This window comes from Pipistrellus hanaki, assembly GCF_964339955.1.
Source record: "Pipistrellus hanaki genome assembly, chromosome: 15".
Lineage (NCBI taxonomy): Eukaryota > Metazoa > Chordata > Mammalia > Chiroptera > Vespertilionidae > Pipistrellus > Pipistrellus hanaki.
In genome coordinates this window covers 48602141-48617444 of record NC_140517.1, presented here as the reverse complement: position 1 = coordinate 48617444, position 15304 = coordinate 48602141, and the positions used below count along the sequence as shown (strand labels likewise).

The 15304-nt window shown below is 42.9% G+C and overlaps 2 protein-coding genes across 9 annotated transcripts in view; both read right to left on the bottom strand.

Moving 5' to 3' along the window:
- LOC311633328 (uncharacterized protein) overlaps positions 1–15304 on the bottom strand; it is a 164584-nt gene that overhangs the window by 82039 nt on the left and 67241 nt on the right. For 2 of the 6 annotated variants that reach the window (XM_084905823.1, XM_084905817.1), the window contains exons 1-2: positions 4334–4484; positions 464–550 (exon numbers count right to left, since the gene is read on the bottom strand). Coding sequence is in view for 2 of the 6 variants with exons in the window: in XM_084905818.1 (XP_084761944.1) it covers positions 464–478 (15 nt within the window). In the remaining 4 variants the exon portion in view is untranslated. Of the gene's footprint in view, positions 1–463; positions 611–4333; positions 4485–15304 lie in introns of those variants that run through there. The other 4 variants (XM_084905821.1, XM_084905822.1, XM_084905818.1 and 1 more) reach the window with 3 other exon arrangements.
- Positions 5751–15304, bottom strand: part of LOC311633330 (zinc finger protein 560-like) — a gene marked incomplete at its 3' end in the record, with an annotated part of 186707 nt that continues 177153 nt past the window's right edge. Inside the window, exons 5-7 of one of the 3 annotated variants that reach the window (XR_014796954.1) lie at positions 12567–14275; positions 10486–10653; positions 5751–10302 (exon numbers count right to left, since the gene is read on the bottom strand). Coding sequence is in view for 2 of the 3 variants with exons in the window: in XM_084905841.1 (XP_084761967.1) it covers positions 10548–10653; positions 12567–14275 (1815 nt within the window). Of the gene's footprint in view, positions 10654–12566; positions 14276–15304 lie in introns of all 3 variants that reach the window. The other 2 variants (XM_084905841.1, XM_084905843.1) reach the window with 2 other exon arrangements.

Here is a 15304-nt window from a genome sequence, read left to right as displayed (position 1 = left end):
CTGTGTGACATAGCCAATTATGTAACTTCTCTCTCCTTTAGTTCTTCGACCCATAAGATGAGGAAAATGATAGTACTGCCAAAGAAGGATCATATTATGCACTACTTTTTATAATCAGGGCAAAAAAAATGTAGCTGCCCATATGACAGCAAGAAGCCTTTCCATTGTATGAAAAGTATGGTAACCGGAGCATGCAACATCCTGCATTGCAAGAGGGTTGTCCAATTGCCAGTTGTTGGACATCCCCCAAAGGGTCCCAGAGTGCACGCGGGTGCAGGAAAGGCTGAGGGACCCTCTACCCCCTTGCATGAATTTTGTGCACAAGACCTCTCGTAATGAACAAAGTAATGAAATAAGGAAAGAAAAACAACCTGCAAAGGCAAGAACAACAGAAATAGAGAAATGAATCACCACATGTTAGAGAAAAGCAAACACAGCCTCTGACATAGGACACATCTTTTACCTGAGAAGCAGCCATTTGCTCCTGGACCTGATCAGGGTCTGGGTTGTTTTCTCAGGTGACACTATGTTGAGGAGTCACAGAATGTGCCTTCAAAGGTGTCAGCATAGACTCTTAATCAGTTCACCGCACACATACAATCAGAAGGACCTGAAAATGCAGAAAAGGCCACCCCTTCAAACCATTGTCAAAGGAGAGAGTCAGGAACAATAGAAATCACACTATGAGGTGTTTTATTTTATTTTTTAAATTTTTTTTAATTTTTAAAAAATATACTTTATTGATTTTTTACAGAGAGGAAGGGAGAGAAATAAGAGTCAGAAACATCGAAGAGAGAGAGTTATCGATCAGCCACCTCCTGCACGCCCCCTACTGGGGATGTGCCCGCAACCAAGGTACATGCCCTTGACCGGAATCGAACCTGGGACCCTTCAATCCTCAGACTGATGCTCTATCCACTGAGCCAAACCCGTTTCAGCACTATGAGATGTTTTAGTCTGTCTTCATGTGTCTCTCCTCTCAAAGACATCCACAAACTCCCACAGACATAAGAATGTGAGCTGCTGTCCTGAGCCCCCAAACCAAACAGAACACCACTTTATTCCCCTGAACAAACCTTCACCTCACTCTTATGAAGACATCCTGCAAACCTCTGGCTAATCCCTGTCCTCACCTTCCATCCCCCGGGGCACCTCAGTAACCAAGGATGACCCGCCCAGAGCAGCTGTCCTCCTCCACGGGGGAAAGTGCCCCTGCGGGCTTTTCTTAAAGCTCCTCGGGGGATCTGAGAAGACACAGAGGATTTATCTCTGGATGTTTTAAAATAAATTAAATGTCAGACATTGAAAAAGTAAATGCATCAATGAAACCACACACACACACACACACACACACACACACACACACACACGCAAAAAACACCACAGCAACAAAGCTAAGCCTTCTAATATTCATTGAAAAAGCATCACATGGCCCTAATCAGTTTGGCTCATTGGATAGCACGTCAGCCTGCGGACTCAAGTGTCCCAGGTTAGATTCCACTCAAGGGCAAGTACCTTGATTGCAGGCACATCCCAGGAGGGGCCGTGCAAGGAGCATCTGATAGATGTTTCTCTCTCATTGATGTTTCTAACTCTCTATCCCTCTCCCTTCCCTCTCTGTAAAAAAATCAATAAAATATTTTTTTTAAAAAAAGAAAAGAGCCAAGACCGGTTTGGCTCAATGGATAGAGCGTCGGCTTGGGGACTGAAGGGTCCCGGGTTCGATTCCGGTCAAGGGCATGTACCTTGGTTGCAGGCATATCCCCAGTAGGGGGTGTGCAAGAGGCAGCTGATCGATGACTCTCATCGATGTTTCTAACTCTCTATCTCTCTCCCTTCCTCTCTGTAAAAAATCAATAAAATATGTAAAAAAAAAAAAAAAAAGAAAAAAAAAGAAAAAGCATCACATGGTGACAGACACAGGGCACCCTAGTCTTTGCCATCCCAGGAAATGACAAAGGACCCATAACCAAGAGATAAGTCTCTCACCTCTGAGTGAATAAGGGTTGCATTGGAAGAAAATTATTATAAAACTGGTGCACAAAATTCCTACACGAGGTGGGGGTGGGGGCACGCGTGTGGTGTCTCTCAGACCAGTTTGCACCCTCTTCAATCTGAGATCCCACAGGGGACGTCCAACTGCCGCTTTGGGCCCGATCCCAGGCAGTTGGACATCACTCTCACAATCTGGGACTGCTGGCTCCCAACCACTCGCCTGTCTGCCTAATTGCCCCTAACTGCTTCTACCTGCCAGCCTGATCACCCCCTAACCACTTCCCTGCCAGTGTGAGTAATCCGGTTGCTCTCCTGCCAGCCCAATAGCCCCCAAATGACCTCTCTGCTAACCATGTCGCCCCTAACTGCCAGCCCAGTAGCCTCCAACTGTGCTCCCTTTCTGGGCTAGTCGCCCCTAACTGCCTTTCCCTGGCAGCCTAGTCACCCCTAACTGCCCTCCCCTGCACATCTGATCATGCCCAACTGCCCTCCCCTGCTGGCCAGGTTGCCCCCAACAGCCCTCCCCTGCCAGCTATCTTGTAGTGGCTATCTTGTGATGACATGGCCATGCCCATCTTTTCACCACATGGGGGTGGCCCTCTTGTGAGGGTGTGACAGTCAATTTGCAAAGTACCTCTTTATTATATGGGACTCCCAAGCTTTATAAACTAGAGATATGTCATTCTCATTCAAATTTGCATAACTAAAACAATTCAGTTGTCAAAGTAAATATATAGGCACACCTAGGTGGCATATCTCAGCAGTTGAGCTTGGACCTATGAACCAGGTCACAGTTAGATTCCTAGTCAGAGCATATAGCCAGATTGCATTTTACATCCCCAGTTAGGAGCATGCAGGTGGCAGCTGATCAATGATTATCTCTAGTCATTGATTTTTTTATCTCTCTCTCCCTCCTTGCCTCTAGGGCAGTGGTCAGCAAACTCATTAATCAACAGAGCCAAATATCAACAGTACAACGATTGAAATTTCTTTTGAGAGCCAATTTTTTTAAACTTAAACTATATAGGTAGGTACATTGTTATTAACTTAATTAGGGTATTCCTAAGCTGGCCTATGCTAAAAACTCAAGGGGCCAAAGAGCCGCATGTGACTCGAGAGCCCCAGTTTGCCGACCACTGCTATAGGGAAAAATATATATTTAAAAAAATACACACACACACACATCTCCACAAACCAATACAAAACTAAATCATCCACAACTCATTAGCTCACCCCTCACCCACATCAGGGTTCCCCTCCTCCCACTGTTATGTATTTCTGTCTATGGGTCTGTCTCTGTCTCCCTGTTCACTTTCTCTCCACCGTGGTCCTTTCCTGTGTCCTCCTCCCCTCCCTGCTCTTCCTCCCCTTTTCTCTATTTCCATCCCTAAACCTGTACCATGAGACTCCTGAAGCCCATTTGCCTTCCGGGGCTCTCTCTCCTGGTCTCTCTGCTCCCATCTCCACACACGTCTGCTCTTTCCCTCCCCGCGCCCGTGTGCCCGCTGTTGCCTATTACAGTCTGTCCTGCTCCCCACAGCTGGCTGCCTCCGTGCTGCTCCCCCATCCTCTGTGGACCCCTCCCCGCCCTCCTCCTCCCCGGGTCTGTCTCTCCCCTCCCTCTCCTGCCCCCCAGCCCGGCCCCGCCCCGCAGTCCCCGCTCCCACAAAGCCCTCCCTGGGGCAGGTCCCTCTTCCGGGGACACCGCGTTCTCCCCGAGCCCACCCCATGGCACTGGCCCCCTGGCACTCAGACCTGATTAATGGGGGGGCCTAGGTGTTGTGCCCAAGTGTCATCAACCCCAAAGACTACCAGGGAGCCGAATCCGATGCAATTGCAGAAAGCCTGTATTTATTTCGGACTAGTCCGAGCCCAGTCTCACCTACACCAATGAGGGCAAGAGCAAGAAAGAGGAAGAATTTAACATATCAATGGGTTTTATAGGGAGGGTGGTGCCTCAACCTTGGCTGACCTGATTGGTTGGGTTGGGCCTAGGGTCCAGTTACCTGGAGCTGGACCCGCCCCACCCTGCCCTCTCGCCCCGCCTGCCCTCTTACCCCGCCCTGCCCTCTCACTAGGAGGGCGGGCGCAGACCCCCAGGCCGGGGCCATCCGGGCTCTTTGGGCGGGAAGCGCCGGGCGGGGGAGGGCAAAGGGCGGGAACCGCTGACCAGACCTCCAGCCCCGCGGGGGCACCGGCGGCCCCGGGGACGGTTTTCGGCGGGAAAACCACGCGGCGGGCGGGCCCTCAGCCAGAGGCGGACAGACCGCGGGCCGGGCCTCAGTTTCCCCAGAGGAACGCGGCGCCTCCGCTGCGCATACCCGGGACGCGCACTCACCGCCGGGAGGGGCTCCGGGCGGGGCTCCCACACGGACTTCAGCGCCCGCAGCGCCCTCAGCCCGCCCTGCGGGGAGGGGCCGGGAGCAGCGGCTTTAAAGCACAGACACCGCCTCAGGGAGCCGCCACCGGCCCCTCCGCAGCCGCTTCCGGCTGCCAGCACTGCGCATGCGCCTCCCTGCGGGGGCGGGGCCAGAGCGGAGCGGCTCCGCGGTGGGGGCGGGGCCGGGCCTGGGCGGGGCCAGAGGTAGGGGGCGGAGCCTGGGCCCCGCCCCTCCTCCCACAGGGACAGCCCTTCCTGGGGGAGTTCCCGTCATTGTTGGGGTTTGGCTGGTGGCGCGGCTGTGACAGGATTCACAAGGAGAGAAGAGCTGGGACCGGTTTGGCTCAGTGGATAGAGCGTCGGCCTGCGGACTGAAGGGTCCCGGGTTCGGTTCCCGGCAAGGGCATGTACCTTGGTTGTGGGCGCATCCCCAGTGGGGGGTGTGCAAGGGGCAGCTGATCGATGATTCTCTCTCATAGATGTTTCTAACTCTCTATCCCTCTCTCTTCCTCTCTGTGAAAAATCAATAAAATATATTAAAAAAAAAAAAAAAAAAAAAGAGAGAGAAGAGACAGGAGCAGAGGGCGGGGATTTTGCTTCTTGAAAGGGAGGAGAGGGCCTGGTACCCTCTGATGGCACGAGGCTCCCCACATAGACGGGCTGTTCTTCTGTTAGGGTGCCAGCGAGTAAAGGCAGCTGTGGCAGAAGCATACAGAGAGGAGGAGGAATCTGGAATTCACACAGAAGTTTCCAGATCCCAGAGGCTGTGCTCAGAGCTCCTGGCTGGCCTGCCCTTCAGCTGCACAGGCCCCAGGGAGGTGTCTTTCCCAGGATCTTCACAGGCCGGTAACACATTCTCACAGGGAAGTCTTGGGTTTGAAACGGAAACTTTCTGCCTCTGATTTTCCTGGATCCTTAAACCCTGTGAGGAGGGGGGAGGGGAAGGGCAGCCTGCTCTCTCAGCCCCTCCCTGTCTCCCCATCTGAACAGAGAGGCAGGTTGAGTTAAGGAAGCAGCTTGAGTTAAGGTTGTGGGCCTCAGAGACAGAACCAGATATCCATACAGAACCAGGTGGTCCGGAACCTGAGATAAGGTTCCATCCAACACAATGGGAAACAAATTTAATTTACGTATTTTAGGGATAAAATTTTTCTAGTTGTAAGTTGTGGTCTTTGAAGTATTTTGTGTTCAGGAAGACCTTTTTAAAATGAATATTTTAACTATTCTAGTCCATGTAACCTAGTTAATGAGACATTGATAGTAATGGAGAACGTCTCCTGTTAGTTTTCCTTAATTTGGGAAGCAAGACTATTTTAAAATCAACATTTAAAAAAGAGTTATAAGAATAACTATTATCAGTTTACTTAGTCCCATTACCATTCTTTTATTTGATTATTTTCCAGTATTTTCATGTATATATTCATTTCAGATTTATAAATATTTCTTTACTTTAAAGATATGACCTGTTTAGAAACCTTTAATTTAGAGTAAGTCAGAGGATTATGTTTAACCTATATAAGTATTTAATTGCTTCAGGGCAATAAAATACCACTCCTTATTATTGCCACCTGAAGCCAAAAAACACACCACATATAATAAACAGATGAACATATAAAGACAATCTATTCTACAAAGACGGTGAGTCATACAGTGAAAATGACACAGCAATGCTAAAGAAAGCAGATACAAATGAACTGAAAGACATTCCTTAATATATCCAAGTATTATACACAATCAATTGATTACCCAGTCAATGCAATTTTGACAGTAATTTAAGCAAAAGTTATTCAGGAGAGGCAAAATACTTCAAATATAGGTAAGTTGGAACATTCATTTTTTGACACTGAAAACATTTTACAAAGCAAGATTAAGTGTTGGAAGTTACCCATTGCCTTCACTAACAGAAAAGTGTAAACAAGGGGTGGGGAATGCTGATGAACCTGGAGCCCTGACAAGGGCCAGAGCTATGCACCGATTGTTTAGTGGAGACAATGGGGGCTCAAGCAATTTCCTGACCAAATAGTCTTAGAGTAAATCTTATATTTACTGATCTTTAAGATAGTCTGCCGGTTACTGGAATTGCCTGGCTAAGGGCTATACATGTATCCAAAATTGAATAGAAGGCTGGCAAGCCCTGGGCACCAGTGACAGTCCTTCCCCTTGCAGTGGACTTTCCCTCTGGCCTCCATTATTTCCAAATTTTTATTTCCTGTCTCATCTCTGTCATCTGGGCTCAGGCTTTCTCCAGATTCTGATCTCTGAACCACTCGGGACGAGGCTCACACAAGTCAGTCAGTGGTTGTGAGCGGGGATTAACGCAGATTCTTATACCAATGGAATGGAGGGGAATGCCCCAACGTAAAACCTGATGGAAGTCACCTGCATCAGACAGGAGCCTTCTCTGGGAAGAGGATACAATCCACAGGGGCAAACGATGTGTTCAAAGTGATCACCAACTTTCAGACATTCCTGTGGATTGCCTTCTAAAAATTGATAATGGAATGAAATGGTTAGTGATGAAATTCTTAAAATTGATAATGGAGCCGAAACCGGTTTGGCTCAATGGATAGAGTGTCGGCTTGGGGACTGAAAGGTCCTGGGTTCGATTCCGGTCAAGGGCATGTACCTTGGTTGTGGGCATATCCCCAGTAGGGGGTGTGCAAGAGGCAGCTGATCAATGACTCTCTCTCATCGATGTTTCTAACTCTCTATTTCTCTCCCTTCCTCTCTATACAAAATCAATAAAATTTATGTATATTTTTTTAAATTGATAATGGAATGAAATGGTTAGTAATGAAATTCTGATAGTGATGTGTGCTTGTCAACAATCCTCTCCATTCCCAATGGTGAAGTTTGGAAGTCAGTGACTCACACATTTAGCTTTAAACATGTTATGAAAGCACTCGGAAAGATTTCCACATGTGTTGGAAACCAACAGTTGAAAAGAGTTGTCAGGGAGGTAATTTGCCCCGCCCAGTAATGCAGGCAGATGATGGTAGTGAGGCTGAAGCAACTCTGTAGGAAATGGGGCAGTAGGTGGGGAGGAGCTTGAACTCCAGAACATGACTGTGATTGGAATTTACGTAAGCACTTTCATTAACCAAAGAGCTGCAATGTTCTGTGTGAGCACAAAGAACTAGAAGGTGAAACCACAACTCTCCCTGGGTAGATGGAAAATTTCACATTCGCACCAGCAGCCCTTTCTGCTCCCTTCCTCATTCACCAGGGAGACCAAGACAACATGGCTGAGCTCCAGAGCCTTTCAGAGGGACATGACCTGGGATATGAGACTTGGGTGAGTAAGACATGTGATCATTTAGGACAATATCATTGCTTAAAAATAAACCTTTTAAAGAACATTGTTATAAATCTCATTACTAAAACAAATGTGTCCAACACTTGAATTAAATCACCATGAATTCTGTTTTTCTACTATATAATTTTTATTATTTCATCAAGCATTCGAATATAACACTTATTCCAGAATAAACATATCAAAAATAAAAATTGTTGATTTGCCTTAGAAAAAAAATTGAACTATCGTTTCTTGATAATATTATCTAAGTAAAATTTCAAGAATATGTACAGATAGGTTATTCTATCTCCTCCTTTTATAAGGACCCAACTTCTACCAGAATAGGACCCCACTCTCTTTTGACCTCTTATAACCTTAATGACCTCACTAAACCCCCTATCACCAAATAGACATCTTGGGGGTTAGGCTGTCAAAATATCCATTTTCAGGGGACACTATTTAGTCAATAAGAGTGCTACAAGTGCATTCGCTGTTGTATAAAACCACCCCAAAATGGATTCTCTTAATTTAACTATATTTCCATATTACTTATGAGTCTATGGTTTGACCAGGTGGTTCTACTGCTTCATGTGCTACTGGCAAACGGTTTTTCCCTAGATCAAAACACTTTTTCCCAAAAATAACACTTTTCCGACCTTCCAGATTTCCATGCTATTCCTTCGCTTGCAGCAGCAGTCCGAAGCTTTTATCTCCTTCCTGCAAGAGAACACCAGCCAGGCACTCAGCCACCCCTGTCCTTTCCACAAGTGCGCGTAACCATACCTCAGGCTTTTGCAGCTCCTCAAATTCTCCTTGTGCTTTTACTTTCCTTCTAGTTGTAGAGTTTCCAGTCAGCCAGCTTTCCTGTGGTTCTGGATGATGTCCGTTCTGTCTTTCAGTTGTAGTTTTGAAATTGTTGTGAAAGGTAGCAGTTTAGGTGTTTGCCTATGCCGACATCTTGGTTTCTCTCTCCTAATCACCAAATTCGGATGTCAGTCATTTCATAAGTGCATACCAAAAAAATGAGCAGAAGCTACACGGGCTTGATGAAGAGTTTTCTATGCTGTGGACATAGCACTGCAAAAAGAATGGCAGTGCCCTGACTGGTTTGGCTCAGTGTATCGGCTTGTGGACTGAAAGGTCTCAGGTTCGATTCCTGTCAAAGACATGTACTTTGATTGTGGGCACATCCCCAGTAGGGAGTGTGCAGGAGGCAGCTGATTGATATTTCTAACTCTCTATCCCTCTCCCTTCTTCTCTATAAAAAATCGATAAAATAGATTTTTTAAAAATGGCAGCCTAGAAGATAGAGTGAAAAAACAGAGAGGAACAGAAAATGGGAAATGAAAGAAATATAATTAATTTTTCTGAGTTCAGCCAGCAGTGCAATCTCGGAAAGGTTTCCTCTTTCCACATGCAGAGTTCATGCCAATTCTGCATCTTGGATACAACAACGACACTGGTATTACAATATTCCTCTTAATTATGGAAAAGCTATTACACAGATGTCCTGAGTGTACTTCCATTCATCTAAACATCAAAACCACAAATTGAATGCCCTCCTAAAATTTTCATCCAAAAACATTGGCACAGAAAAGGAAGTAACTTTGATGTAATCATTTATAAAACTCAAGAACTATTTTAAAAGATTCATTCAATAGTGTAAATCTCTAATGGAAAAAAATGTGCACCTTACAATGTATCCAATATTCCATGAAAAATGTGCATAAGTGAAGTCCATACAACAGCTCACAGATCTCTAAGCCAAAAACCATTAACCCCATGATTTCACTCATACACCAGGAATAAAATATAGCAATATCAAGTGATATCGGAACAAAATTACATTAATATTTCTTTTTCCAAATACCTGTAATGATTTCAATTTCAAATAGGTAGCACTTTAAATAATTGTACCTCTGGAAACATCAATTCTTTTGATTTATTCAAATATACAAATATTACCTAACTATATTTAAAGTTGGGATTACGCTGTGTAATAAACCTTCTGATTTAGAGCAATACCTGAAAGGCATTTTGAGTACCTATCTGGTGTGAATTATTAATCAATTAAAACTTTAAATTCATAATCAATTACACACTTGGGTCAAGTTTTTACATTTTAAAGTCACTTTAAGGAATACATTCCTTGGACTTTTGTAAACTGTATATTTTGTACAAAAGTCCTCTCTCCTGTATCTTGAATGTAGGATTTCTATCCAAATACAATCCCTACTATTGACTGAGATTCTAGGTCCAACTATAGGATTTCCCATATTCTTCTGTTTTAAGGTCTCCTGCTAGAATGAATACCAATGTGAGGAATAAGCTACGGATGCTGATTAAAGATTTTAGGAAATTGTTTACATTTGTCTCTCTCCAGTATGAATGCTGATGCTGGGTCAGGTTGCATAATGAGTAAGCTTTGTCACATTATTTATATCTGTTGGGCTTCTATCCACTAATTGTCAGATGGTGTATGACATATAAATGAAGATAAATTCTTTGGGTTTTTTATTATTTTTTTATTTTATGAAGATAAATCCTTTGACATACTGCGGGAAGCTCCCCATTGTCTTCACAAGGAGAAAGGTGTGGACAAGGAACCCAGAAGGCTGGTGACTCTTGAGCTCTGTCAAAGGTCAGAGTTATGAACCCACTGATTAGTTGAGACTATGGTAGCTGAAGCAACTTCCCTACCAGTCATGTAAATCCTTACGGAGAAGGTAATCTGCCTGTTACTGGAAATTGCCTGCCTAAGGGCTGTAGGTGTATCACAAAATTGAGTAAAGGGATGGCAGGCATGGAGTCCTACCTCTTGAGCTGGGCTCCCACGTGGTTCCTCAATGTTTCCAAATTATTTCTTGTCTTGTCTCTTCATTTGCATGTGGCCCCTCTTCCAGAGGCTGAACCTTGAGCCACGTGGGACATGGGGGGATCATTCACATCTGGTGCCTCAGCAGACCCCTGGAGAAGACTTCGCCTAGAGCGAAAAAAACAAACTTTCATCAGCAAGGTGGGGGGGAAAAAAAAAGAGTTCACTAGTTAGCGGGAGGGAGGGGTGGACACTGTACAGGTAGTAAATTTCACTGCATGCAAAGCCTATACTCAGCTTCAGAAGTCACAACATGTAAGTAGGGTTGGGAACGTTTCTTTAACCAGGTTAAAGGGCAGAATTCGGTGATATACTTTATTATAGACTTTTGGTTTGCGTGCTTAAGGAATTAAAAGTTTCAGAAGGGAGTCTCTTGAAGTTTTTGCTTGATGTTATAGAACATAACCCTTGGCTTCCTGAAGAAGGTACATTAGATCTTGAATGTTTGGCAAAAACTTGGTTAAAATTTGAAAAACCTCAGTGACGGAAAAAAACTTGCCTTCAAACTATTTCTCATTTTGAGGTGCTGTATTTCATTTCCTAGAGCCCTTTAGAAAGCCTTGCACCCTCCGCCCCTGGGGGTTGGGAGAGAAATAGAAAAATTGGAGGAATGGACTTCATGGCCCCATTCCACCTCCATGTCCTAATACTGAAATATCTAATTCACCGTTAATAGAGTCACCTGTGCAAACAGCTATCAGAGAAAGATTACAGGAGAAATTATGAATACTATTTCTCAGCTCCTTATGATTGGAATTCTCTGGCTCTTGAAACTCTGGATGGAGGAGATCATTTACTATGGAAGGGAGAATTTTTGAAGATGATTTGAGCATGTCAGAATGTGGGGTCGGTCAGGCATTCTTCAAGCAAATTTTATGGCTGTAACAGTGGGAACCGGTCTTGGCAACATTTTGCCATGTTTTTATTTCACAATCTGTCATTTAAAATTTAGATAGCCAAAGCCAGAACCGGTTTGGCTCAGTGGATAGAATGTCGGCCTGCATACTGGAAGGTCCCAGGAACGATTCCAGTCAAGGGCATGTACCTTGGTTGCGGGCACATCCCCAGTAGGAGGTGTGCAGGAGGCAGCTGATCGATGACTCTCTCTCATCGATGTTTCTAACTCTCTCTCTCCTTTCCTCTTGGTACAAAATTAATAAAATATATTTTAAAAATAAATGAAACAAAATAAAATAAAAGGAACAGAGAAACTCTCTAAAAGTTGGCCTGGAAATTATTCTACAGGGAAATAAAGAGATTTCCTTTAAATGTCTGGGGAAAAGTATTCGGCTTTGAAAAATAATTTGTATTTTTGCCTCCCTAAACAAAGCTTATATAAAGGTACTAAATGACTAAAAGAAATTTAATTGTCATTTACTGTCCTATAACCTAGGACAAGTTAAGAGAGAAATCTTATGTCAGATTGAGTTAAACTGGCTAATTAAAATAAATGTATATGGGAAGATATGTACACATATAATACATTAATTAAAAAAGTGAAAAAGATAAATTGATGTATATTAATAAAAACTGTGTTGTTCAGGCAGGAAACTGTTCCTGAAGCATTAACTAATTTTTCACTAATAGTTCATCTCATAGTAAACTTGTAAGGCTTCCCTCTACTAAAGAAATCTCTCTTATTTTGTAAATTTTGAGCTGTGGTTACAGTATCTTTCACATGCTCTACATTTTTAAGGAATCTCCTTGGTATGAAGTTTCTCAGGTACAGTAAGACATAAATGGAGTTTGAAAGCTTTTCTACATTTTTCACATTCTTAAGGCTTCTTCCCATTCAGAATTCTATGATGTTAAGCAAGTTCTCACAGCTATTAAACGACTTACGACACTCCCCTCATCTGTAAATCTCTCAAGTATGGACTCTGCTGTGTAGTAAGGCGGGAACACTGGTGAAAGACTGTTATATTTCCTAAATTTGTAAGTTTTCTCTTCAGAATGATCTCTCTGATGATTTGTAAGGCCTGAGGAGCTGCCAAAGGATTTTCGACATTTTCTACAATTACCTGGTATAAGGTTTCTGTCCAGTATGAACTCTCTGATGATATCCAAGGCTTGAGGACTGGCTAAAGGCTTTGCCACATTCTCTACATTTATAAGGCTTCTCTCCAGTATGAACTCTCTGATGATTAGTAAGAGATGAGGAATAGTTAAAAGCTTTGCCACATTCTCTACATTTATAAGGCTTCTCTCCAGTATGAACTCTTTGATGATTAGTAAGGGATGTAGAATAGTTAAAAGCTTTGCCACATTCTCTACATTTATAAGGCTTCTCTCCAGTATGAACTCTCTGATGATTAGTAAGAGATGAGGAATGATTAAAGGATTTGCCACATTCTGTACATTTATAAGGCTTCTGTACAATATGAACTCTCTGATGATTAGCAAAGGATAAAGAATGGCTGAAAGCTTTGCCACATTCTGTACATTTATAAGGCTTCTCTCCAGTGTGAACTCTTTGATGATTAATAAGGGATGGAGAGTGGCTAAATGCTTTGCCACATTCTCTACATTTATAAGGCTTCTCTCCAGTATGAACTCTCTGATGATTAGTAAGCGATGAGGAATAGTTAAAGGCTTTGCCACATTCTCTACATTTATAAGGCTTCTGCCCAATATGAACTCTCTGATGATAAGTAAAGGATGAGGAATGGCTGAAAGCTTTGCCACATTCTCCACATTTGTATGGTTTTTCTCCAGTATGAATACGGTTATGTTTAATGAGACATGTATGACTAATAAAGGCTTTGCCACATTCTCTACATGTATAAGGCTTCTCTCCAGTGTGAATTCTCTGATGAATAATTAGTTTTGAGGAGCTGCTAAAGCTTTTTCCACATTCTCTACATTTATGTGGTTTCTCTCCAGTATGAATTCTCTGATGAATCCTAAGGTCTGAGGACTGGATAAAGGCTTTGTCACATTCTATACATTTATAAGGCTTCTCTCCAGTGTGCACTCTCTGATGATATCCAAGGTTTGAGGACCTAATAAAGGCTTTGCCACATTCTCTACATTTGTAAGGTTTCTCTCCAGTGTGAATTCTCTGATGAACAATAAGTTTGGAGGGTTGGCTAAAGGCTTTGCCACATTCTGAACATTTATAAGGCTTTTGTTCCGTATGATTTCTATGATGTTGAGTATGTTTTGAGGGCTGACTAAAGCCTTTTCCATTTTCCGTAAGTTTGTCAAGTTTCTCCCTAGTGTGAAATCTTCTCTCATGTACAGTGAGTGTTAAATCAGATTTAAAGGCTTTGCCACATGCTTTACATTTGTAAGGCTTGTCTCCGGTCAGAATTCTTTCATTTAGAATACAACCTGAAGGACAATTGGATGTTTTCCTAGAATTTTTACATTTATAATGTTTTTCTCCACTATGGATTTCTTTCAGCCTATTTAGATTGATTGTTTGACTGACGATTTTACCACATGCATTAGCTGTGTAAGTTTGCTCTCCAGCATTAATATTCTCTTGTTCAGTGTAATTTGAAGATTTCTGAAAAGATTTGACATGTCTACTTCCTTCATGTGTCTTTTCCACAATAGGATATAATTGACCTACATGGTGATTGGACATCTGTTTCAAGACTTTTCCACTTTTATAATGGTCCTCTGCAAGCTCAATTCTCCATTGTTTATTAAGATATGACTCTTTTTTAAAGTTTTTCCAATGTGCGTTCCATTGATAATTTGTGTCTTCGTTATATTTACTCTGCTGGTAATTGGAGATAGAAAGGTCTTTAGTGACAGTTATATATTTAAGAAACATGTACACTTCTGAATAAGAACCACAAAAGTTATTTAAAAAAGAATTCACTATTTATTAAAATTATAGACAAGCCGGGACCAGTTTGGCTCAGTGGATAGACCGTCGGCCTGCGGACTGAAAGGTCCTGCGTTCGATTCCAGGAAAGGGCATGTACCTTGGTTGCGGGCACATCCCCAGTGGGGCGTATGCAAGAGGCAGCTGATCGATGATTCTCTCTCATCGATGTTTCTAACTCTCTATCCCTCTTTCTCTCTGTAAAAAAATCACAAAATTAGACAAAACATAAAAATAAAACTGTTTGAGGAAGAATGATGAATCGTTGTTTAAAACATTGCCAAACTGCCCAGCCGGCAGTGTTCAGGGGTTGAGCATTGACATATGAAAAAGGAGATCATGGTTCGATTCCCCATTAGGGTACATTCCCAGGTTTCAGGCTAGGTCCAAAAAGAGCCATGCAGGAGGCAGCCAATCAATGATTTTCTCTCATTTATTAAAAATAAATAAATAAATAAATAAATAAATAAATAAATAAATAGACACACACACACACACACACACACACACCATATTTTTCGGACCATAAGACGCACCGGACCATAAGACGCACCAGTTTTTAGAGAAGGGAAATGAAGAAAAAAAGATTCTGAAACAAAGTGTCCTAAAATATTTTATGTGCATTAAAACCCAACATCAGTCATAAACACATGTAATCAACCCTGTAAAGTAAACAGCAGCATTTAGAACCATTTTAGAGCCGGGCAAGCACACAGAGACCACACAGAGCCGGGCAAGTAAAAAAACTTTTTTTTTACAGTATATGTGTAGGCTATATTTGAACCATAAGACGCAGGGACTTTTTCCCCCCACTTCTGGGGGGAAAAAGTGCGTCTTATGGTCCGAAAAATACGGGGTGTGTGTGTGTGTGTGTGTGTGTGTGTGTGTATATATATATATATATATATATATATATATATA